Below are 26,868 nucleotides of genomic sequence, written 5' to 3'. Positions count from 1 at the left end.
TAGTAACAATATCTCACCAGCCAGAATAAAAAAGGTATTCAATAACTGTTTTGTAGATGAATAGACAAGCAGATAAAAGAAATAATGTAATATCCAGGTCACCTGACTCAATCCCATAATCCTTCTACAAGACTATGCACTCTTCACCACAGGCGGGTAAAAAAAGATCAACAGTTTCACAACCGTTAGTTTGTGAAATCAACTAAGTGAAACCAAGAAATCCTCATTAGAGATTTTTGGTACAAATTATACAACAATGTAAGATCTACATTGTCACGTAGATTACATAGTTGAGTAAATATACAGTCAAGTGGATTAACTAGAATAATAGGTAAGTTTCTGAGTCACAAAAATAATGGAAAGTTTACTGGCCTACTTACAGGCTGATGAGTCAATCTGAATACAATACAAAAAGAGTACATGACAGGAGAGACCAAGAAGAAAGGAAATATTAAAATGAAGTCAAAAGTTAGATGGTGATATGGTTTGGCTCTGTGTCCCCATCCAAATTTCCAATTGCAATCCCCACATGTGGAGGGAGGATCTTGATTGGAGGTGACTGGCCCACAGTGGCAGTTTCCCCCATGCCATCCTCACGATAGTGAGGAAGTTCTCATGAGAGCTGATGGTTTTAAGTGTGGCACTTCCTTGCTCTCTCTCTCCTTCTCCTGCCACCATATAAGATGTGCCTTGCTTCCCTTTCACCTTCTGCCATGATTTTAAATTTCCTGAGGCCTCCCAAGCAAGGCAGAACTGTGAGTCAATTAAACCCCTTTTGTTTATAAATTGCCCAGTCTCAGGTAATATCTTTATAGCAGTGTGAAAATAAACAAATACAGATGAGGAATACCAGTGAGTACCTAAATAAGAGAACAGAACCCAAAACCTGGAAAGAAAGGAAAAAGAGAGATACCAAAAATCAGGATAAGTCTGAAAGACAATTACAGACTAAGTGAAGCAGATATTTACCTCTCCCATCCCCAAGGCTCAGGCAAAGATCCACTGCTCCTAGGGGAGAGATAGAAGTAAAAGCCTACTACACCTCAAGGACACAGAGACCCTCCTGACCCATGATCCCACACCAAAACTAAGCAGAAGTACACTACTGCTAGGGGAAAGACACACAGAAAACTCTCCGTCCCAAATACTACCTCAGACTTGAGGCAGAATTTGGCTGCCGTGGGAGGGAAAAGGTCAGAGGCAGAGGAGAAGACTGAAAAGGTCCCACTCTCAAGACTCAGGCTCACGAGCGCTACATAAGACTGAGGGTAGACCATGAAAACCAAGAACTTCTCCACCCCCATTACAAACCTAGCACATATAAAAAGGAATCCACTACAGAACAGGATGATGTTGCTGATACCTGCCAATAGAGCAGTGTCTTAGTCTCTTTGTACAGCCATAACAGAATATCTGAGACAGTGTAATTTATAAAGAACAGCAATCCATTAATATTTCCTCACTGTTCTAGAGGCTGGGAAGTCCAAGATGAAGACACCAGCATGGAGCAACAGTCTTCTTGCTGCATCACCACATGGCAGAAGGGCAAAGAGAAAGAGACAAAAGGGAGCTGCATTTGCCCTTTTATAACTATATTAACCCCACCTATGAGAGCAGAGCCCTCACGGCCTAAGCACTTCTTAAAGGTCCCATTTCTCTACTGTTAACAATGGCAATTATATTTCAACAGGAGTTTTGGAGAGGACAAATATTCAAATCATAGCAAGCAGGAAGACCAATCAGTCCGTCCAAAGCACAAAATAACAGTGACCTGCCGCCAGAGAAATTTCAGGTCTATAGTACACTGAAGGTGATGATAGTAACAACAGAGCCATACCCAGGCCAACTAACTTAAAACTAACTCAACCTACCATACTAACAGTGTGACAGAGGAGGTGTACCTACCATACTAACAGTGTGACAGAGGAGGTGTACCTACCATACTAACAGTGTGACAGAGGAAGTATACCCATTTCTAGACATAGCTTCTTCTATCATTCAAAAATTATAAGACACATTTAAAGAAGGGAAAAAAAAAACCATCATCAAGAGATAAAGCAAACAACAGAACCAAATAAAGATTATTCAGATGTTGGAACTAATCAGAGATGCTAAAATAACTATGATTTATAAATATGTTAAAAGATCTAAAGGAAAAGATTAATATGCTAAAGAATCTGAACAACATAATGAACAGATAGGAAATTTTAGCAGGGATACGAAAACTGTAAGAGAATCAAATGGCAATGCTAAAATTAAAAATAAAAATGTATCAAAAATGGAGAATCCCTTTGACAGGATTATTCATGAACTCAGGTTAACAGAAGTCACCAAACTAAAACAGAAAAAAGGGGGGAGGGGTATTTTTTAAAATAAACCGTAAGAGGACACCATTATCAAATAGTCTAACATATAGTTAATTGGTGTCCCAAAGGGAGAATACAGAAAGCAAAGGACAAAAGAATTATCTGAAAAGATAATGGCCACGATTTTCCAAAATTAACAAAAGACAACCAAAATCCAAAAAGGTCAGAAAGCCCTCTTAAAATTGGTTAAGTTATACTTACCTTAAATCAGGCAAGTCAAAGAAAAGGTTAATACAAAAAACATAACTTGAAATTACTAACTATTGGAAAGTACATATGTAACAGATATTGTAAAAATATTTTCTATTACGTATAAAAAGACAGCATTCTATCTACCATCTGCACATGAAAATAAACTCAAATGGGCTAAAACCACAAAAAAAGATGATAAAAGACAGAAAAAAAACCTGAACTGTAAAGTATAATCCAATAATTAAACACATACTATAGTTTTCTGCCAAAAGCCACTAAACCAATGAAGACATTGACTATATCACTTTGGCCAAAAAACTGTCAATTTTCAGTAAGTACATTAAATAAAAGCATTCAGTTATGAGTTACAAAAACAATTATTGTATATGAATTTAGTAAATCCTCTGGATGACAATTCCACTTTGTAAAAATTCTATTACCCACAAATTTCTTTATGGTTTTTCATTTCCATTATTGTGAGAATTTATGTTAGAGTAACTGGAAAAAGAAGGGATCTAGAGATTGATAAGAGTAAAGCAAGGTGGATCCAGTTTTAAGACTTTTAAAATGCAACCCTGAGTTGAAGGAAACCTAGGTAAAGTCCCACTTGGCCTTAAAAGTGTACCTCTGTGACTGAAAAGTGGGAAAATGCTACGATCCAAAGACCTACCTAAGTGGTGGGAACAGAGCCAGGAAAGACTGTCCAACATCCTCATGTCTCTTAATATAAAGGCCCTGGAGGAAGAATTCGAATTTTACCAATACCCTGCTCTTTGAGAGGTTTCATTCATACTAGTGGGGAACATTCAAAGACTTCTTAAATAAGTTTACCTCAAACCTTTTCCATTTGATTCATCCAAATCAATCAACATGTCTGAGATTGTGTGGACCCCTAAGACATGTGAATCAACAATTCCAAGTAACAAAAACAAGACACCTAGCTTTTCATGGACTGGATGCTCCTTTGTTTACACACTACCTACTACAAGCGGAAATGGGTTTGCAAACATCTCATAAGCTACAAAAGGAAATTCTGAACTCTTCCTAATAATAAAAGGATGATAAATGGAAACTAACTTTTCTGAATTACTAATTCAAAACATGCAAATTATGACTATGGTATTTTCTCTTAGCAAATATAAATATTAATAAGGGCATTTGTGGGGCTACAGACTCTCACTCTGAAGTCTATTTTTCCTAAAGGTCTGTTTTCCAATTTGAAATTTTGCTAGGCTAAGATTTTTCAGAAACATCCCCATAAAAATTAGAAAAGAATTGTCTACAAATATATCATGTCTTGCTTGGGAAACTGTATTTAACTAAAAACAGTTCCCATTTATCTAGAAATCTTGAAGACTAACTAAATACAAAGACTTATCTTTTCATTCCTACAGAGTCTGTTCTCATGTCGTTACATTATAAAGTAGAGGCCTGAGACTCATAACAGCTTCTTACTCCTCTACTAATCTAGAATATGAAGAAAAAATAATCCTAATTATTAACATATTCAGGACTTATGATGACTATAATCCTATAAGACTATAAGATGAATACTAATCTATTCAGGGCTTATCATGACTACCAGCCACCTGCCCAAAAACAAGCTTAAAGATTTCAAAATGTAAAACTAAATTTTTACCTTACTATAAAAGCTACCAGATAATTTTATAAACATGTTTAAACAACTCATAGATTATTCATATATAAGTTTGGTTAAATTCAGAGAACCAGCCTATGTGCATACTTCTATAAGATTTTAAAACAGATCTCATAAAAAATACTATATAGCATACGGCAAAAATAACACAAAACTAGGAGTTAATAGATATGAGTTCTAATTCTAGGTCTGTTACACTAAGTTAAAGTTGATACTAAATTAAGAATATGGATATGCTTTGTATAAAACTCAAAGAGATTTATCATTGTGACTGTATAACTGATATTATAAATGAGTTAAAAGATTAATAAATAAAACCAATGTGGCATTCAGCTTCAATTAAAGGAATCTAGAAACTAGTGAATACTGGAATGCATAGCAATCATAATATGAAGAAGCCACCAATTTATTCTAAGATCATATATGCCTGTAACAAAACTACAATTGCCCAACAAACAACTACAGCATTAAAAGTAAAATCATGACAGCAGCAACTTCATTAGTTTAGTTTTCTCCTATTTCTCCAACACCTAAAAAGTATCTGCTGTCTAGCACATAGTAGACCTTCAAACATCTGTTGAATAAATATCCCCCACAACTAAGTGGCACAAGGTAACCTCACAGTCTATGCCTAATACCTGCTGATTTTACTACTTCCAATTTCATATTAACCAGCACTTGTTTAATGTTCTAAAAATCTGTGAGACTACGAATCAAATTGTAACCTTTTAAATAATCCCATTCTTTTATTTCCCTAAACTCGAGAAGATATCAAATTATCAATTAAAAGATGAGAGTTAATAACTTAAGCCAAATGAGTAATATATTAATAATAACTACTCAGTTTATGTAAATGAAGAACTGAAAGCTGATCTTATAACATTTTTCCACTAGGAGTTATCAGTCACCAATAAAGATGTACCACAGTTCCTCCTAAAACTACTTACCAGTGGTTGGCGTTGGGTGGACATTGCGGGTGCCGGGGTCTAGTGGTCAGAGAAGACTCTTGGGCAGGCAGATGGCTTCTCAGTGGCAGAGCACAGGGGATTCTGTGTGCCGGAGATCTCTCCAGCACCAGGAGCAACTGGAGGACACCAAAGAGCTGCAGCCTGTGGCCAGCCATCCAGGAGACTTCTGCCAGAGCCCTGGGTTCCCTGTGCAGACAGTTTCAAAGGAGGCTGCCCCTGACAACTGTCAACCTCAACCTCAGGGGAGGTCCTTCCTGGAAACACCTGGAAACCCCAGTAGAGCCTCCAGGCTGCAGCTCGCTCAGCTAAGAGTGCCTTGGGTGCCATGCCCCAGAGAATCCAGGAGGCCTGCCAAAGTGACACCAAGTGGCTGGTGGAAACCCAGGTGAAGGCCAGGAGAAGGAAGGGAGGGGCACAGAAAGGCAGTGGATCCTCAACTTACAGCCTGAGCCAGAAGAGCACCCAGCTGTCTGGAGGCACCCCTGCCCACTTAGCCGCTGACCCCTGGGAAAAGGAGCATCACCGCCTCTCTGCCCAGATGGGTTCATATACCCACCCACTATGGCAGTTAAGGTGGGAGGCTGCCTTCCAGAGCCCCCTTCCAGAGCCCCTACTTCTCAACAGAGCCCCTCTGCTCTCCCAGCGAGACTGACAGTGACCTACAGCCTATGGAGTCAGGAATTCAGCATCTCCAGAAGCTTTCCCAACAGCTAGACGAAGCCATTTGGGCAGAAGAGAGTGGTGACATGACCGTCTCTCTCATTCATGACTGAGGAAGCGTCTGGCAGAAAACAAGCCCTGTCTGATCACCAAGACTTCATATCCAAGGATGTCTGTGCTTCCCTATGAGCTTCCTGGAGGAAGGAGTCATTAGTAACCCTGGGCCACTGCTAGCAAGGACCTAAAAAGGGGCCCAGAGCCCCCATGCTCCGGCCACATCTAGCACAAATGATTTCGTTCAAAACTAATATGGTAGCAATGAGAATGTAAACAACTTTTTTTTTTTGAGATGGAGTCTCACTCTGTTGCCCAGGTTGGAGTGGAGTACAATGGTGCAATCTTGGCTCACTGCAATCTCGACCTTGAGGGTTCAAGCGAGTTTCCTGACTCAGCGTATCGAATTCCTGGAATTACAGGTACCCGCGATCATGCCTGGCTAATTTTTTCATTTTTATAGAGACAGGATTTCACCATGTTGACAAGGATAGGCTTGAACTCCTGACCTCAGGTGATCTGCCTGCTTCGGCCTCCCAAAGTGGTGGGATTACAGGCATGAGCCACCGCGCCTGGCCTGTTACCCTCTGAATTAAACCCAAACAATGTAACAAGGTCTATGAAGCTCTGTACCTTCCCTCTTCTATAGCCAGATCTCATCCAACATTCTCCCTCCCTCAAGATGCTGGGTCAAAACGATACTCTTTCACTTCTTCAAATAATTCTAATTCTTTCTTGCCTCAAAGTCTTTGTTTGGAATGGTATTCCCCAATTCTTCAGACTTGGCTCCTTACTGTCCTTCAAGATGCCACCTTAAATGTGCCGTTCTAAGAAGTCTTCTCTAACTAGCCTACCTAAATTAAAAAGTGTCCCAACATTATTTTCTATTTTATGTCTCTTTCGTTCCTTAATAGCATTTCTCACAACTCAAAATAGTATTTGCATTTTCTGTCTTCCCAACTGAAATGCAAGCTCCATGGGAACAAAAACGTTAATCTCATTCATTTTTGTGTTCCCCAATACTCATCATATGCCTGTAATATACCTGGCATTCATATATTTACTAAGTAATTTCACATTTTAAAGAAATCACTCTCTAAGCCTATTGTTAAATATATCAATAAACAAACTTTTGATGTTATCTTTGTTATCATTAGCTGCTGAAGCAGATGTATTTTCTAGATTTACTTTTCAGTATGTTCTAAATTTTTTAGAATAAACCTTTAAACTCTGAAATTAAAGATTTTAAAGTCTAACATTTCAACTGCAAAATGCTTTTTATCTTTAAATTGTATAAAATAATGAAGGTACAAAATGACTCAGGCTAATGTTATAACTAATTTTTTTAAAATATCATGTAGCTTTTCAATGTCACTGTCTATACTTAGCTTCATATTTCTACAGTTTTAACTAATCTCATACCATTTCATGGTCTGGTTATCTTGATCAACTTACTGCTTCCAACTATGTCTTCATACTTTTTTAAATGCAACACAAAATACATTAATAACACTCAATAAATAAAAGCACATTTCTACAACTATTCTACCTCTGTATATGCAGATAAAAAGAATAACATTAAGTCAATAATACCTAAATACTTACCGTTGCCAGTCTCTATTCTAGGCATACATAGGGTAATTCATTTATTCTTCACACCCCATTTTAGAGATAAGGAAATTTAGGTACTAAGAGACTAAATTATCTACCCAAAATTACAAAACCACCATCAGACTGGGATTCAAACTCAGGAAATCCTGCTGTAGTCTAGAGGCTATGCTCTTCATCACACTACACCAAAGTGGAAACAGGCCAGGCATAGTGGCTCACACTCATAATCTAAGCACTTTGTGGGGCCAAGGTGGAAGGACTGCCTAAGCTCAGGAATTTGAGACCAGCCCTGGGCAACACAGCCAGACTCTGTCTCTACCAAAAAATAAATGACTATTGTGAAAAATGCTGAAAAGAATATAGCAGGAAAAAAGTGGAAACAGATTTATGGCCCCGATAAAAGTTCAAGATATAAGATGCTATGCTTCTTAAAAATTACATTCCATCATCCTTATATTTATGAAAATAAAGCACAAATTAACGCACTTATTGAAAAGCATTGAACAAACTGAGTCAAAGTCTAATTTTTAAAAGGCATACTTAGTATAAATTACTGAGCCTCAGATATATTTTATAAGAGTTGTATTCCAAGATTTCAGAATATTTAATAGCAAAATTTTGTTTTTTACCAAAAATAAATGAAGCAGAAACTCATAAGGCCATTGGACAATAAAGATCTAGAATGTACCAATAATCACAATGCTATGTCTGCTACTTCTCCAGCCTCATTTCCTGATTCAACTCCAGATATACCTTACGCTTTGACATAAAGATCCTTGGCACTGGTTCCCTTTAATGTACGAACTATTTGAGAGCAACCCTAAATTTCTGTTATACGTACTAATTCATGGAGACCACCTCACAGGGATTCTCTAAGGATCACATTGGATGAAACATGCAAAATGCCTGGCAAAAATTTAAATCCCACATACAAATACAGATGATGCTGCGCTGCAAACAGGCCTAGCACTAACTCTGTCATCCTGGGTATTTGGTAATTTACAATCATATTTAGCATTCTCAAATGGCAATGCCTATAATGATCATCACTCCCACTCAGCTTCCTCACTTCACACCTATGGCTTTCCACCATGCCTTTCTCTATTGGATAAACTCATACATTCTCAGCACACACTTCTACTCTGGATAGTTTAAAAAAAAATTGTATTCACTAATGACCTGCCTCTCCACATCAAAATTAGTAACCCCATCTTTGTAATTCAGTAAAATACTGCTCATAGCCTTGGGCCCTTTTACCCTTATCACAATGTATCATTACCCTTTAAATGGGTATGCCTTCTAGTAGACTACAAGGTAGGGTGAATATCTTACTCATCTTGAAATTCCAAACACCCAACTGGTGTCTAGCACACAGGACTCACTGAAAGTTTTTGTTTGCTTGCCTGTTCTTTAGTAAACTATACAAAAGAGTGAGCAAAAAGGAATGATACCTGAAAACATGTACATTATATATCAGTTAACAATTTTTTAACTATAATTATACTTTGTTCCAAAGAAGGGGGAGAGACTTTTTTTTTTTAATACTGCAAATATATAACAAAAACTTCCAATAAATATTCTTATATTTTTTATAACTTTAGTGAGGCATAATGACAAAAAGTAGATATATTTAAGGTATACAATTTGATGACTTGATATATGCATATATTATAAAATATTCACCACAATGAAGTTAATTCACCTAAGCCATTACATCACATGCTTACCTTTTTTTTTTTTTTTTTTTTGATGTGTTAAGAACTCTTAAGGTCTACCCTCTTCACAAATTTCAAGTACAGTATATGATACTATTAACTATAGTCACATTGTTGTACATTAGATCTCCAGAACTTATCTACGTTGTATAACCGAATCTTTGTACTCCTTGAAGAACACCTCTCCATTTACCCCTTTCCCCAGCCCCTGGTAACCACCATTCTACTCTGTTTCTGTAAGTTTGATATTTTCAGATTCCATGCAGTATTTGTCTTTCTATGCCTGTGTTATTTCACTGAGCACAATGTCCTCCACATTCATCTATGTTGCTGCAAATGGCAAGATTTTCTTCTTTTTTAATGCTGAATAGTATTTCATGGTGCAGGTGCATGTGTATTTTCTTTACGCATTCACTGATGAATGTTTAGGTTGTTTCGGTATCTTGGCTATTGTGAAAAATGCTGAAAAGAACGTAGCAGTGCAGATATCTGTAACAGACATTTTCAGTAAATGTAGCAAGGATACTAGATAAGCTAACACAGTATTGACCTTTTAAGAAACAAAATATTTATACATATTTTTAGATCATGCAATCCACTCTCAGGCAATTTTCAGGTTTACATTAAAAATACTTTTTTTTAATTAGCCATCTGTGGTGGCTCATACCCTGGGAGGCTGAGGCAGGAAGATAGATTGAGCCCAGGAGTTTGAGGCTGCAGTGAGCTATGATCATGTCACTGCACTCCAGCCTGGGCAACAGAGTAAGACTATATCTCTAAAAATATATAAATAATAAATGTTTTTAAGTGGGCAATTTCAACTTTACATCTCTAGTTACTCACACCATAGCTGGCACAAAGGAGTCACTAAATAATGTTTAAAACTCTATGCACATGTATACATATTCATGAACAACTGGCTTTTCTCACTTTAACCCTCCATGGTTATTTTTAGGACTCATATAACAAACGTAGAACAAAACAAACTTTTTTTTTTTTTTTTTTTGAAGACAGGGTCTCACTTTGCCCCCTTCTCCCGAGGCTAGAGTGCAGTGGCCTATCAGGACTCATTGCAGCCTCAACTTTCGCCAAGCTCAGGTAATTCTCCCATCTCAGCCTCCCAAGTAGCCAAGAATACAGGTACATATCACCACAGTCAGGTAATTTATTTAATTACTATTTTTTGAGGAGATGGGGTTTCACCGTGTTTCCCAGGCTGGTCTCAAACTCCTGGGCTCAAGCAATCTGCCCATCTTGGCTTTGAAAAGTGCTGGGATTACAGGCATGAGCCACAACGTATGACCCAAAACAAACATGGAATAAACATCAGAGGACAGAGTTACAAAAGTAAATTCAAAAACAGCAAGGTGTATCTACAACTGCAGTTGAGCTGTTTTTTCTTAATTTGGTACCCAGAAGAAGTAAACAGCGAGGCTTAATAGAGTCTGAATATGTGTGGCAAAGCAGAAATAAGAGCCAAATATGACAACAGTTCAAAGCAGTGGAGAAACAGAGCAAAAATTACATACACACCATGAATTAAAAGGTTAGAGATTTATTGCTAAACAATAGGAATAAAGAAGACAGATTAAGATTATTTAGTTATTCAACATCAGATTTTTTTAAAAAAGGAAAAAAAAAGACAGAAAGACAGTAATAGAAAACACGGACCTGTGCAACTTGCAGTGTGCTGAGGAGTAGACAACAACTTCAAATATGGGTTTAAAAAGCCTTTTTTACTTACTGAGAATATTTTAAGAAACTACAAATCACTTTTACTACCCTACACGGTTTTGATGAGGTTGTTTATAATGAGGTTGTTTAGTATTCCGCAATCACATAAACAAGATATTCACTTGAAGTATTTTTTTAAATTAAAATCCCAGCACTTACTTCAATAAAATAGTTTTTGAGGTGTTTCAGTTCCACATAATGTCAAGTTTAGGAAGATCAAAGAGGAAGAGAAAGTAAAAATGACTAGAGAAAAAAGAGTAAGTTACACAGAGGCCAAGATCCATAAGCACACATGAAACCAAATTCATACACAAAAAGAAACACTGAGACAGATACAGATACTTGGGCTCTGAGATGAATGTTAGTCCAAGTAAACTGTGCTTGCCAGGTTCTGTGGCTCCATTAGCCTGGGTGTACTGAAGGGGAGTTACCATTATATTACGAAAACACTGAATAGACATTATTAAACATTCTTCAACTGCTCCTAGCCTTAATCCTGAAATTGTTTCATTTTAAAGGATAAGACTGACAAAAGCTAGTAGAAAGGAAATTACTCTCAGGACTGCAGCCATGATGCTTGTGCTGTATCACACCAACGGCCAAATGAAATAAAGCCAAAAATCAAATCAATCATTGGCTTCGGGTTCCTTATCCCCAATGTAGAACTTTCCTAGTAATGAAGTTCTCCGAGGAGGAAATGTTCAGCTAGACTAGAGGAACAGGAGGCTGAGAACAGACTTAGGAGGGAACCAATCTTAAAATCAGCAACAATGAAACTGGTTAAGGAAAAGTTACTAAAGGTAGAATTAGAAAGTGTCTAGAAAGACTGAATAGCCAATGGATACTAAAATAAAGATCTAGATGGATAAATAAAAGAACAAACCATTTAGATTTGGCATTAGAAATCATCATCTATAGATTAAGCTTGAAATTCACACAGAATGAAATTTAAAAGTTAATATTGACACAAATTATATGCCAGTTGTCTGAAAAATTGCTATTCACAGCTGAGAGGTAGGGAGAGACTTGAACTTTGACTTACAACATTAGTTCAATCTGGAAACACTTATTATTTTTACACATGGAATTCTAAAAGCTTTATATAAGCATTTTGTGGCAAATATATTGTCTTTGGATATCAAAAGTTTTTTGGTTTTATTTGTCAAACAATTGACAAATATATTTGCAACTGTTTTTCTGTTAGCAATTTTGTGAATCATCACATAAGCCCAATTACATTTTTTTAAAAACTAACCTTTATATTAATAAATAGGCATATTTTAAATAAAGAAGATTGTCTATCACAAATAGTATGTTTCTTCTTGGATTTTTCAAGGGCTTATACTAATTTAAATCATTCTATAAACTCTGTATATTTAAAACTAAATGTAATATTTATTTCTTAGACTTCATATAAAATAGCCAGATTCCTTTCTAAGCTAAGAATAAAGGCGATTTTATAAAATTTCCTCCAAACATTTTCATTGTCACTCCGTAATCTGAACTCTCAAGACCTCTTCTTTTATAGAGTTTCCTACTGGCATCCTCATCTCTGTTATATCCTCATTGCCATCCACTCAGAATTAGCTTTCTCAAACACAAAAGATATGTCACCCTCATCTTCAAAAACCACAATGTCTCTCACCTCCTAATGACAGGATATAGATTTGTAACTTCAACAGTTTATTAACAAAATACTCTGAAAGTTCAAAATGCCTTTTATCTTAAAAACTAAAATAAATGTACACTTCCCCTAACATGTGCACATTGATAATCTTTTAAATAGTATTATATCTCTCAAATAATCTAATAAGATGGACATGCCAAGAAAATGTACCATATTTGTCCTGGGTTTCCCATTCTTCCCAGTATACAGCTGAGTACCCCAGTTTTAGATGTACTGACATTTTTATACATACTAAATACACTAGGGAGTTATAAAGCTCTTTATAATTTGGCCCCAACCTTCTTCCTTCTTGCATTCTCCACTACTCTACACACACCTCATACTTAACTCTAAAGAAAAGTATTTACCCCTATTCTTGCATATGCCTCCTCCCAGAAAGCCTTTTCACTCATCTCCACAAGAAGTCCTAGCTATACATCAAGGTCCAGCTCAAATCCTGCCCTCCTCCAGGTAATACTCTGTAACAGCCTCTTCCTTTCTCCTACAGTTTGCAGTCCATTGTGGTGCATCACATATTGTTTGTATAAAAATGCATACAACATACCAGCTAAGAATCCAAGCTTTGGAATCAGAGAAACCCAGGTGGACCTCTAACTCCGCTACCTACTGGATGTGAGCTTGGACAAGTTACTTACAACCATCCAGCATGTTTCCTAATCTACTGTATGAAGATAAAGATGGCAACAATAAAAAGTGAGGACTACTTGTGGAGGAGGTAAGAGGAGGGGTAAGGGTTGAAAAACTATTGGGTACTATGCTCAGTAGTACCTGTGTGACGGGATCATTTGTAACTAAAGCCTCAATATCATGCAATATACCCAGGCAATAAACCTGCACGTGTACCACATGCATCTAAAATCAAAATTGGAGGGGAAAAAAACAGTAGTTATCTAACAGGACTAGTCTCAGAATCAAAAACAGGGATGTATAACATAAAAAGCACTTAGCACAATACTAACACATAGAAATAGTTTAATAAATGTGCCTGTTATTACCTCGTCTGAGTCCAAAACATCAGACCTACATCTTACTCTTTTTTTTAATTCTTTCCCACTTTTCTTTCGTGGTATTCTGCTTGTGCTTAATAATTATTTAGTTAATAAAACCTGATCAATTCAGAAGTAAACTCCTAAGTAGATCTTAACGAGGTAGGGTCCAAACTCTAGTAAATGTCAAAAAATGGCTTACTATCCGTATTATTAGCAGTTAGTTTTAGTATTAGCTTAGGCAGCATATACATTAACTATCACAATACATAAATATAGATCTCTGAGGATCATTGTGAAAGTGTTCACACCACAATACCGTCAATGATTAGGCCACTAACAAAAATCCTTGATATCATTATGCAAAAAGAGCCTAAGTTAATCTGAAAATACTAGCATGTATCCAGCCGCAAAGCAAGACTTTGCCAAGCTAAATGATTCTTGTATCCTCCTTTTGCGTAAAAGTCAGCTGAATCTGGACCCACTTTTCCAACTGGCCCTCTGAATTCTTCCTGTGCTATGAGATTCCCAGTAGAGGTCAGTTCTGCCATGGTATTCTTAAGAGTACCACAGGATGCAATGTTTCCAGACCAATTAGATGACTACTAATTCTTAAATGTTCAGAATTGACTAGATCAAACAGATACAAGCAGATTCTTTAATCCTGTAGTTAGCAACAATAATACAAGTACAGCAATGGCCAAAGACTGGTGATGAAAAGCACTGGTAATGATACTAAAGGGAAAGAAAAAGAGGATACAGCCAACAATGGCTTTAGGAAGTTCAGAAAGAGCAACACCACAAGAGGAACAAAGGTTTCTCATGCTATCTGAATCCACTTTGAGTTTACTGTCACAATGTAAATGCTAACTTGTGTAAATTGTTCGTAAAATATTACTGGAAGCAACATATATATCCCACAGGCAAGCCAACTACTAATAAAAATAAATAAGGCAATAACATTTACTGGGTAAATGTTAGGAATACGACTAATTTCATTAAAAGTCCAGTTTAACATTTTCCCAATGACCATCATGCTAATTAGAGATATTTCCATCTAAATTAATGAAAGCCCCACAACACAGATGTGTGTAAAAGTACTGGGTAAAGTAGCCATTGTAAATGGTATCATACGTTGAACTAAGAATATATTACATTTTAATTGAGATTTTAATACTTCTGAGACATGTTTTTATATATGTATATTTCCAATAACATGCCAAATCAGTGAAAGGGTAGTACCGTTAAGATAAAACCTTGATATAGGCACTAAAGAATGCTACTTTAGTCCCTTCTTTAAAAAGGATAGAGGCAAATAGTTTCAGTTAAAATTTGTTTGTAAAAATTCTGAACCAATTAATTCCCTAAGAAAATAATTTAAAGTTTCAATTATTCTGCAAATTTTGTTCATTTCCCTTTTATACGCTATTTCTCAGGGACCCTATCTAGATAAGATCGATCACTCCCTACCAGGATCAATTCATCAACTCTAAATCTGTTAGGCAAAGAAGAAAAAAAAGGAACATTTTGAGTTATTAAAGCACTACTTTAGAATACACTCAGCAAGCTCCATCACCTATCCCTAACTTGCTTTAAATTTCAATCACTTTCAAAGTGCCCTAAATATATAAGTGCTGTATATGTAATTTAAAACCTTTACTATATAATATTACAAATATTGGTTCTGTCTCATCAAAAACATTTGTACACTGAATTCCAAAAAGGTAATATTTAAAAAGGAAAAGAAAACATAAACCTGTATTCATTATGACAATGGATCTGTTTATTTGGATCTGTCATAGCTTCTTGCTCTATAAAAACAGTTGGCTTGCTCAAATAATTTTCAGCAGTAATAGTTTATTTGAGCAAATAAACACAGGGCAAATAATTCAAAGGCAATTTATTCTTAAAATACACTAAATCTCTAAAGTAAAACACTTAAGAGGCAAACTGCAGTGAAAAAGAATTTTTTATAGATTTTATTAGTAAAAGGCAAACTCTTAGGAAGTTTCTAAAGGTAAGTATTAAAAATACCAATCTCGAGAGGAAAACAGAAAAGTGATTTTGGCTGTCATTTTGCAGAGCTATTAAGAATACTCACAGCTAAATCACAACTTTAATCAGGAGCCAAAGAGATCAATTCTTTTCAGAATGCTTTCAAAAATTTACAATTTTCAAAATTGATGTGAAATTTAGTTCTCTTATTACTGATGCTCTACTCCATCTCTATCCATTAACGCAGACTAGAATCTGACACCACACCACAGTATTTTGTAAATTCAGTCTACGGTTTTACTTCCTGAAGTGTACACTAACACTAATAAATTAGGTTCTAGGCTTTGCATACCATTTACAAATAGAACCATAAAAGAAAGCACTATTCATACAATCTTAAGAAATGGGAAAGAGCCCTGTAGATGCCATATAGTTCAAAGAAATTTTCAATATTTTCTAACTTCAAAGATTTTCAATTTACGTTTACCAAGATATGAGCTATTGACTGTATTTACATAAACTCATTAAAATAACAATTTAATTTATATATTGTGTAGTTTTATGATTTAAACTTTAAGTGGAAATGTTTAACTTGTTAAAAATCAATATTCTGACAAAAGGAAAGGAAAAGAACATTAGAAATAATTCCAGGGTATTTTTCTAGTAAACTTATTTTAAAGCTCTATGGCACAAACTTATTTTGTGTGATACATCGGATTTTTTTCCAATAAAAATCACCTTTTCCCCTAAAGCCTTAAATAAATACAGAGAAATTTAAGTCTTAAAAAGGAATACAAATAGCTTATTAAACTAAAATTCCATCTGAGCAATTTTCTTGATGTGACCTACACAGTATATACTTTTAAGTCAATAAACACTAAATTTTCTGAATTGCTTGCCTTTTTACCAATTATTTTTGACAAAGCATTAGCCAATTATTTATTAACCAAATTTTTCTGCTCGAGAAACCTAGAACCACTCTTATACCTTCTAGAAGGCTATATATTTCTGCTCCTTCCCTTCCTGCATGAGGCATTAAATCTTCAAATTATAGTCTTATCTAGCAACTTTCCTAATAATCACTATTCTTCACTATACCGTTATTTGCCACACTTTTATTTGGAGAATATATACTATTCAAGCATAAAGCTGTCTTCTGACCTATCTTCTCACTCAAACTATACTATGCTCCTAATACTGATTATTCTATAATCACTCTATCCCAGTTAACCAATTGGTAGGTTTGACGTATCAAGTTCCATTTAATAGGACTTGATATACTTCAGGGTAAAGTTAAACATGCTGATCATTATGTTCTATACGGTACATCCTCCAAAGCCTTTCAAGTTTACCAACATCCTTCTCTCTAGAATAGTAAATATCCTATCATAGAACCCAAAGAATACTGCTTGGCTTTAAAGAATACAGTTCCTTAGCACTTTTCAGAGAAGCTGTTAGTAACTTCCAGACGCCCGCTGGACTATCACTTTGGTTAAATTAATCATGGGTCATCTTGTGCCACTAACTTTTTAGTCTTACAATTATTGTAGGAAATCTACAGATCTACTTTAAAAATAAGTGAAATACTTAAAAAAAGAAAAAAAGCACTATTTTAGCTCCATTACTTTTCCCAAAGAAATCATTTCAGGGTCCTTATGTCATTACTTTTACTTAAATCACAATCAATCAGTCGTACATAACGGAAGGCTTTTAAAAAGATATAATTTTGCACTTAACGTTATGAAACACGTTTCCAAGTTTTCAATTGCGAGAAGGTTCCATATTAAAAAGGTGCTGGTGCAGTCATCAGAACTGTGCTGCTAGCTGCAAGCTCCGAGTATCCTGCACTTTGCAAATTTTAGGTATAATTTCTGTTACCTGCTGAGGTTTCTGCACCCTTTGTCACCTAGTGATGCTCCCACCACCAAACACTTTCCATCATTTATAACGGCCTCCTTCCACCCCTCAAAAAATGCACAGTAAACTTAGGCGTTTCTGCACACTAACACGGAACCACTAATATCACTAGGTATTAGGCTCTCAAAGAATCCTCTCTAGCAGCCTCCCCTGGGACGCTGTGCTCAGCGGGGCTTTGAACCGGTGAGACTCGCTGCCAGCTGCCTTTGCAAAAGCAGCACCAGAGGAAGACTCAATACCGCAATGCTGCTGCTGCTGCTGACTTTTTCTACAGCTTCAAAAAAAAAAAAAAAAAAATCACCCCAGTCCCCTGCAGACCCTGCTGGCTCTTCTGCAGCAAGAAAGAGAAACCACCGCATTGCTCAGCTTGCAAGATCAGAGAGCTCGGCTGAAGGGAGGGGAATCAGTGCCGTCGAGAGGCTCCGAGAGGGCGGGGTGTTGGGGTGAAAAGGGAAGACATCCGGAGTGCAGGGGACGGCGACAAAGCAGCAGCCAGGGCTCCGCATCGCGCCCTGGACAGGGCCGTGGAATAGCGGACGTCCGGTGGAGACTCTGGCCTCAGCCGGGGATGGGGGTCCCGTCGCGGCCGGGCAAGCCCCTCCCGCCACCCCCCGGCCCCTCACCTGTCACGAGCGCCGGGCTATCGCCGGCTGCCGCAGCGAGAGAGGAGGCGGTTGCTGCGGCAGAGCCAGTCGCTCGCCGCCCGCGGAGGTGCCGGGGCACCAGCTCGCATCCGTCCGCTGTACCGGCCACCAGCAGCCAGAGCACAAGCAACGCAGCCCAGCGCCGCCGCCGCAGCCAGCCCCAGGTTGGGCCGGGTGTTGAGGCAGGATGAGGGCGCGGAGGAAGAGCCGGGTGAAAGCGCAGCGGCGCTCCGGCCGCCGGCCCCTCGCCCGCTTCGCGAGGCGCCGCCGCCGCCGCCGGCGACTCCGCCGGCCACCCCCGCCGCCTCAGACTCCGGCTCCCGCCGGGCGCCAGCCTGGTCCCGTCGGCACCGGCGGCCTCCGGAGCTCTGATCCTGGCTGCGTTCATTGGTTCCGGTTATTTTTTTTAAAAAAGTGGGGGGTAGAAAGGTACGGCGTCTTCAGGCGGTGCACGACACCCGCGCTGCTGCCGCGGCGAGACCGGGATCCGCTGCTCTGGCGCGGCCAAACACCAGCCCCAGCGCCCGCGCCGCCGCCGCCACCGCCGCCGCCGCCGCCGCGGCGCATCCCCCCGCCCACTCCGGCCCGCGCTGGTCGTAGTACCACGCTCCGCCGGGACGCCTCCCTCCCCTCGCACAGTCGCTCGCATACCAATCCCCCGCCTCCCTCAGGTCCTCCACGGCGCAGGCGCGGCGCTGCTGCATTACGCGTGCGCAGCACCCCAGCTCCGCCCCGGAGGCGTTCCCGGACGGACCGGAGTAGCGCTGGGTGGTTGCTAACGCGCCAGCGAGCCGCGAAGATAGAGGGCGGGGAAGGAGGACGTGTCCCCTTCCCTCATGCACGTCACCACCGCGAGAGGGTGTAGGGGGATACTAGAGACGGGGAGAAGAGTCCAGACGTCCCACATCCTAAGGGCAAGTTACAGCCCCGAGGACGGCAAAAAAAGTAATTGCATGGGTCAGGAAAATCTTGCAATCGGAAAACAGCGGCTTCCCCGTAATTTCAATATAGGTGGGGATTTCAAGCGGCTGGCTAAGTAGACGCGGTTAGCCTAACCTAGCGCTTTATTTACTTGCCAAACATTTCACAAAGCGCGTGCTATGTGAGTGTGTATCAGGCATCGCTGTAACCGCCTTATACATTTACACGCTGTAACTGCAAATTATCCTTTATCATCCCCATTTTACGAATGAGGAGACGAAGTCCCAGAAATGTGAAGTAACTTGTCCCCAATGTCCCACAGCTAATTCACGGGAGATGAGCCAGATTTAGCAGCCACTGAAAGGGCCGATTTAGAGAATCTGCTCTAGCTTCTGACTCTCCCAGATTCAGACATTTACCTGAACTCATCACCCTCCCACCCTCATCCTATCCCATCAAGTCTTTGCTCTATCCGGAACCGGCTGACAGAACATTGGTGTACACTTGTTTTCGCCAACTGGAATGAAGCAAAGTTCTTGTGCACCCAAGATCTGCTCTCTGTTGTAAATCCTGCTCAGACCCGGTCTAATTGGTTTGGATAAAGAAAGAACCGGAATCTTTCTCATCCAAACTAGTTGCCAGCATATTTTTTAAGGCTACCTCCCTTCAAGAAATAAAAGGAAACGCTGAATGTAATCGCAAATAAATTAAAAGCCCTGGAAGTTTACACACAAGGAGGCATTCTCTCTCCCAGGGACACAAAATTGTTTAAAATTTGCAGATAGTGTTCTTAAACACAAAGGTCCTTTTAATATTGGGTTTTGTTGTTGGCTTGATTCTGTTTATTAGTTTGTTTGCTTGCTTTCCCAAGTCAAGAAGATACTCAAATTACATTCTCCTAAAGTATTTCTTAGGCAGCCTAGCCAAGATAACCACAAATAAAGTTTATTGTGGAAAGGCAGATGCACACTTTAGAAAAGAATCAAGGATGCCTTTGAGGCTAAGTCAATCTATCAACAATTATTTCTCAGCAGACTTCTTGTGGGCATGGTGTCCAGGTGGCAATTCTTTATAGGGCAACAGGGAGATTATATTTCCCCTGCTAAAAGGCACATCGATGAAGTCACACCAGAGTGCTGAGGGCCCATCAGAGAAGATAATTTTGCTAAGGGACCAGAACAATATAAATAACAGGCTTGTTCCTGCTCTCCAGGAGGCATCATTTCATTTATTAAATGTTTACTGAGTGCCTAGTATGTGCCAGGCAGGGTATTGAGTGGTGAGGGTTCAGCAAAGAATGAGAGACACTTGAAAAAGGCAATTAAGTCAGCAGTCAGGGCTATGAGATAAACAGCACAGTCCTTGACAGAGGCATCTTACAATCTTTTTAAGGAGATAAAATTTACACCCATTAAACAATTAGAGGCTAATACAAGGTAGTAATCAGTTCCTAAATGGTGTAGTGCAAACTGTGTTATAGCAGTAACTGTATAAAACCACGAACAAATTAACAAATCACATGGGCCAGGCTTCTTTAAACAGAGATGATTTAGTATTTTTTTTTTCTTCTTTTAAAGATAGGAAGGGTATTGACACTGAGAGGTATTGGATTTGGAGTTATAAGTGTTTATTTCTCTCACTACTGGAACCAGAAAGGAACTAGAGAACCGGCAAGAACTAAAGAGACTATGGTCAGGCAGGCCAGAGGCCAGGAATAAACCTCCACCGCAGATCATCTTTGCCACAGGTACAGAAGTTTCCAGCTGTTACATGAATAGCTGGAATGCACCTTCCTGAACAGAGGTACGTGTCACTGTTCATCATAGCATAAACCTAAGAACAGAAAGGAGAAAATGCATTCCTTTCCAATAAAAGCCCAACCCTAGAATTATACATGTTTCTATTTGCAAGCCAAACATAAACACAAGACTCCAAATGAGGCAACCGCTTACCTTTCTCCTCAGGTTTCCTGTCCCACCTCCACGCTTTTGTTTTCCCCTTTCCTTTCCCTTATTCTCACTACCCCAAAGCTTTCTCGTCTTCCCTCTAGCCAAATCCCATTCAAGATCTACCCTGAGGCCCGTTTCCTTGGCACTTACCCGACTCCTACCCGACTCCTACAGCCAGCCTATACCTCTTAAAGTCCAAACCTCATGATGTGCCTTTTTTTTTTTTTAACAGAACGTCTTCACCGTCCCATTTTCACCAAATCATGACTTCAAACACCTGATGGGCAGCATTGAGCTAGCTCTATAATCAGGCAAACCTGAAAGAAACAGCAACTCCATCACTTTTCAGTTGTGTTACGGGTAGACAGGTTAATCTGTCCTCAGTTTCCCCACTTTTAAATTGGGGATCCAAAAATGCCCGCCCCGCAGGATTGTTAGCGGCAGCGGGAGAAGAAGAGAACAGGAAAAGCCCTTCCCGAAGCCCGGCACACAGGTACGTTCCCATCCCTCGGGGAGAACTGGCTCTTGGCATGCATTCTAAGCGTGTTCTTGGCTTAGGGGAAACGCATCGCACTTTTTGTCTGCCCATGTTGTTTGAGTTCATCTTCTTATATATACAACCCAAACTACTGGGGCGCGCCCGGCACAGACGCACAGCAGGATCCGTGCACTAGCTCCTCCCCATCCCAGAGACAAGCCTGCCCTTCCCAAGAGTCGGGCTCCCTCCCTATCGCCTTCTTCTCCCCATCCTCCCGCGCAGCCCGCACAGCCCACAAGGCGCCGCCAGCTCGAACTCGGAGAACCGGTTCCTGGCCGGCGGGCGCGTCAGGGCGCCTGCGCCACCGCAGCCCCGCGCATGCCCGCCGCCTCCTGCCGGCTTCCCCCAGGTGCGCGAGTTCTCCGACTCCTGGGTTTCCGGGACGCGGCGCGCCGGGACCCGCCGGCCTTCCGGCTCCTACTCTATGGGCGGGGTGCCCGGCTGCCGCGAGATGATATCACCGCGTGGGCGAGCGCGGCAGGCTGTCCGTAGGGAGTGTGGTGGGCGTGGGGCGGGAGTCGTGGTGGAGGTAAAGACGTGGGAAATCCCGGCGCCTCGCACACCCACAGAGCGTCTTCTTCCCGCATTCGACTTATCTGCGTGGCCCTGGAATGTCGGGGCTAACCAAGCAGGGTGGTACAGCCTAGTTCGCTTGCTCTTCTTGGTGAAGCTCCTTGGAGAGCAGCCTTTGGTGGAAACCCTATTATGTACCGAGTTTTCCCGCTGACTCTCCACACACGCTAACAAGGCACTTGAGGTGCTGAGAACTTTAGAAACACCTCCAAAGTGATATAGACAATGTGGTGGCTCCAGAATTCTATCAATGAAGCCCTAGCATTAAAATGGGGTCCTCAAATTGTTTAATAAATTAAAGCACTAGGAATAGAAGTGACACAGTGGAAGTAACTCATTAGCAAGACCCTTGATCCCTATACCCAATAAAGCATGGGATAGTCCTCAAGTGGTGTAGTGAAGGTGGAAAAATTTACTGCTTTCTCTGGGAGCAGAGGAAGGAAGTCTTTTTTTTTTTTTTTTTTTTTTTTTTTTTTTTTTTGAGACGGAGTTTCGCTCTTGATACCCAGGCTGGAGTGCAATGGCGCGATCTCGGCTCACCGCAACCTCCGCCTCCTGGGTTCAGGCAATTCTCCTGCCTCAGCCTCCTGAGTAGCTGGGATTACAGACACGCGCCACCGTGCCCAGCTAATTTTTTGTATTGGTAGAGACGGGGTTTCACCATGTTGACCAGATGGTCTCGATCTCTTGACCTCGTGATCCACCCGCCTCGGCCTCCCAAAGTGCTGGGATTACAGGCTTGAGCCACCGCGCCCGGCCAGGAAGTCTTTTTAAGTGTCCTTCATCCAGGGTAGGAAGTCAAAACTGGATTTAACTTACTAATATAGTTTTTTAAAAGCCACTCAACAGAAGCAAGTCAACTTTGCTGGATAAAGCCCAGTATAGTCAGTGGGCATGTGGGGTGAGTCATTTATATTATTAAATAGGATATGTTTGCTCTATACTGCTTAATTTGAGGTATTACATGAATATTATTGATCACATGCTAACAGGGGGTGAAGCAATAGGAATGTTGACACTTTCCATAAAAAGAGGACTAGAATTGTGATTGAGCTTAAGTAAAGACAATCACAATTGAAAATGGTGAGAAAATGGTGGCATTACCAAAAGATGAATAGTAAGTGTTGATGAGGATGTGGAGGAAAGGAAACCCTGGTATACTGTTAGTGGAAATGTAAATTAGTATACCCATTTTGGAAAGTAGTATGGTGGTTCCTAAAAAACTACAAATAGAATTATCATATGATCCAGCAATCTCACTTCTGAGTATATTTCCAAAGGAATTGAGATCAGTATGTTAATGACATCTTCACTCCCATGTTCATTTCAGCATTATTTACAATAGGCAAGATATGAAAGCAACCTAAATGTCCTTCAACAGATGAATGGATAAAGAAAATAAGGTATATACACACAGTGGAATACTATAGAGCCTTGACAAAGAATATTCTGTCGTTCACTGCACCATGGGTGGAACTGGAGGGCATTATGCTAAGTGAAATAAGCCAGGCACAGAACAACAGATGCTGTAGGACCCCACATATGTGAAATCTTAAAAAAAAAAAAAAAAAAAAAAAAAAAAAAGTTCATCTCATAGAAAAAAAGTATAAAGGTGATTACCAGAGGCTGGTAAGTGGGAATTAGGGGAGGGATGGGGAAAGGAAAGATGTTGACCAAAGGGTGGGTTACTGTTAGACTGGAGGAATATGTTTTAGTGATCTATTATACTGCATAATAACCACAGTTAACAATAGTGTCTAATTCAAAATTGCTAAAAGGATAGATGTTTAACATTCTCACTACAAAAAAAAGGTTATGTCAGTGAAACAATAGATGTATTAGCTCAGTTGAATCTTTCTACAATGTACATATAGCTCAAAATATTTTACCCCATAAATATATACAATTAATATTTGTCAATTAAAAAGTAATTAATTTTAAAATATTCATAATGTCTGTGAGTTATGAGGCAGGAAGCTGCCAAGGGGTTCCCTACAGTACTTGAAGAGATTGTCTAAAAAGGAATTACCTGCTTTAAATCTTAAAGTATACAAAACACCTACTTTAGAAAAAGATGCCATACAACATATATCAATCACCAAGGTGTGGGCTGGTTTAAAAACTTCAAAGGGCTGCCCACCTCTCTCTTCTTTTGTGGAAAAACGATTCAGGGACTGGAAATTTAAACTCCTTAAGTTTGAATGTATAAAAAATGACCACAATTACAGCCATTTGAAACGTAAACCTTTTGTAAGGTGAGAAACTCCTGTATCCAGTAAAACCAGGTCCTTATGCTAATACCTAGATAGAGGGTTGTTATAAAGTAAAAACAATTGTAAAGATTCCTGGTACGTAGTTAGCTATTATTATTTAAACCCTTAAAGGTATGACAAACGAGCTCCTTTTGAGTTGAATTGTGCAAAAGAGGAAAGTAGAAAAAAAAGAACACAAGAACAATCTACAAGACCACATACGACAAAGGTACACGCACAGAAATCTTCACAGGGCCACATGCCTAAAGGGACAGACAAAGTTCTCTAGAAAAGAGGACCTCATGCAAAGGCCCATATAACAATTCCTTAGAGAGTAGGAATTCTGCTGGGTGCGGTGGCCTCCGCCTGTAATCCCAGCACTTTGGGAGGCTGAGGCAGGTGGATCACCTGAGGTCGGGATTTCAAGACCAGCCTGACCAACATGGAGAAAACTGGTCTCTACTGAAAAAATACAAAATTAGCCAGGCGTAGTGGCACATGCCTATAATCCCAGCCTCCTGCCTCAGGAGGCTAAGGCAAGAGAATTGCTTGAACCCGGGAGGTGGAGGTTGCGGTGAGCCCAGATCACACCATTGCACTCCAGCCTGGGCGACAAGAGCGAAACTCCGTCTCAAAAAAAAAAAAAAAAAAGAGAGAGAGAGTAGGAATTCCTGCAACCCCAGTGAAGCAAAAATGAAGGGGAAGGGAGATGTCAGCCACGCGTAGAAGGAGGCAGAAAAATATCAAGGAGATGCACCACTGAGCTGGCTGCTCAGTCTCATACGATGTCTCCATAGAGGACTTTGGAGACCACTCTGTTTTGGAACAGTGCGAGAACAAGGAAGAAAAATGGAGCTTTTGGCTCCCATCAGTCAAAGATTTCTGCAGGCGACGCGAACTCCCTCGCACTTTTCAGTCATGCCACCTGCCGCTCCAGGCAGCTGCCAGAGAAGTAAGATCCCTGAACAGCAGTGGCATTATCCATGCATGAGCTGAGCCAGCAAGTGAATGGGTGCCAGGAGCACTCCCCACAGTCCACCTGCAGTCTGCAGCTTCCCAGGAGCATCTACCACCTCTGTAACAAGAGGGAAGACCCGGGGGGTGGGGGGAGGGCTGCAGATTCAAGGCATTAACCAGTTGTGCCCAAAAGCAGCATGAGAGACCTGGAGCAGGAGGAACATCACAACATCTTGGCCCCTACCACCAAGGCAGCCACAGAGCTCAACCAGCCACGCTCCAAGGAAGATGGAAATATCCCTTCTTCATCCTGTAAGGATGCTGTTACGGTATAAAGTTCCTGGATAGTAATGGTAGCATTCAACAGAAAACTATTACCAAATAAATCCAGGGAGGTACGTAAGCTGGGTTCAACTGAATGATAATGGCAAGACATAGGAGAACCAAGGCATTGTGAACTAAGAGCAGCCCTTTGTGTTCATATATCAAATACTGAATGCACTTTAGGGTCAGGTACTATATTAGGTGCTAAGATCAAAAATGAGTAAGATAATTTCTAGACCAGAATCCAAGGAGCTCACAGCCATCCAATAACACCAAAATATATTTCTTTTATTTATTCATGCTTTGTTAATTGTTTAAAAATATCTCTCACCATTAAATGCTGGCTCCACAATCTCTGGAACAGTTAAATGATTTTAAGAAAATAGTTTATTTCAAGATGTTCTTGCCTCAAAATTTAATGTCAAGTAAGTTTATAAATGATCCCATGTTTTACATAATGTAGCTGCCAGGAACTAGTAAAATTAGGCATTTGTCTTGATGTGTTTATATTTACACAAAGGTGTTTCAGAATATGTTTGCAATGAGGAAGAAGAATAATTAAAGGAGAGTTTGAGGACAAGCCTTCTGACATGGAAAGGAAGGAAAACAGAAAGTCTGGAAATGTGGATGTTCCAATTATGGAGGAGCACATTCCCAGAGTATTATTGTAAATACGAAAGAAAGAAGATCCGATGTTAAAAGTTGTTTCTCTGACTGGGACAAAGTAGTGCTATCTGGCCAAATTTATTGGGCTCACTACTATATGACAATAAGAAAAGAAGATGCCTGCTTTGATGAAATCTATATTCTAATTTGAGAAGCTGAAAATACGGGTGATAAAAAAGTAAAATATGTTGTACATTAGATAGTGATAAGTGCGAACTGGGTAGAGAGCCAGGAGGAGGGAGGTAACTTTTGAGTAAAGACCTGAACAAAATGAGAAAATTGTACAGCTATCTGAGGGGAGAGGATTTCAGCCCACAGAAAGTTTTTGGGAAAAAGGGGTATGTGGTTTGTTCAGAAATAGCAGTGGGATCGATCTGGCTATAGCATCTGTGTGTGAGAATAGTGGATAATGAAAGAAAAGTGATGGGGCCAGAACATGTAAGGATCTTACAGCTTTTTCCTCTGAATGAGTTTGGAAACATTGAATGGTTTTGAGTAGAAT

General features: G+C 39.8%; 1 protein-coding gene and 1 pseudogene across 1 annotated transcript in view; one reads left to right on the top strand and one right to left on the bottom strand.

The window, feature by feature from the left end:
* STIM2 (stromal interaction molecule 2) overlaps nucleotides 1–18,684 on the bottom strand; it is a 162,894-nt gene extending 144,210 nt beyond the window's left edge. Inside the window, exon 1 of the mRNA XM_021668210.2 lies at nucleotides 18,166–18,684. Within this exon, the coding sequence (XP_021523885.2) occupies nucleotides 18,166–18,574 (409 nt within the window). The 5' untranslated portion in view covers nucleotides 18,575–18,684. The remainder of the gene's footprint in view (nucleotides 1–18,165) is intronic.
* LOC105730914 (protein PIMREG-like) lies at nucleotides 5,234–5,956 on the top strand (annotated as a pseudogene).
* Nucleotides 18,685–26,868: the final 8,184 nt, after the last annotated feature.

The sequence above is a fragment of the Aotus nancymaae genome, unplaced genomic scaffold (assembly GCF_030222135.1).
Source record: "Aotus nancymaae isolate 86718 unplaced genomic scaffold, 86718_ANA_hifiasm-v0.15.2.pri h1tg000006l, whole genome shotgun sequence".
NCBI classification, from domain to species: Eukaryota; Metazoa; Chordata; class Mammalia; order Primates; family Aotidae; genus Aotus; species Aotus nancymaae.
The sequence above is the reverse complement of the archived record's forward strand: the minus strand, read 5'-3'. Positions and strand labels throughout refer to the sequence as shown.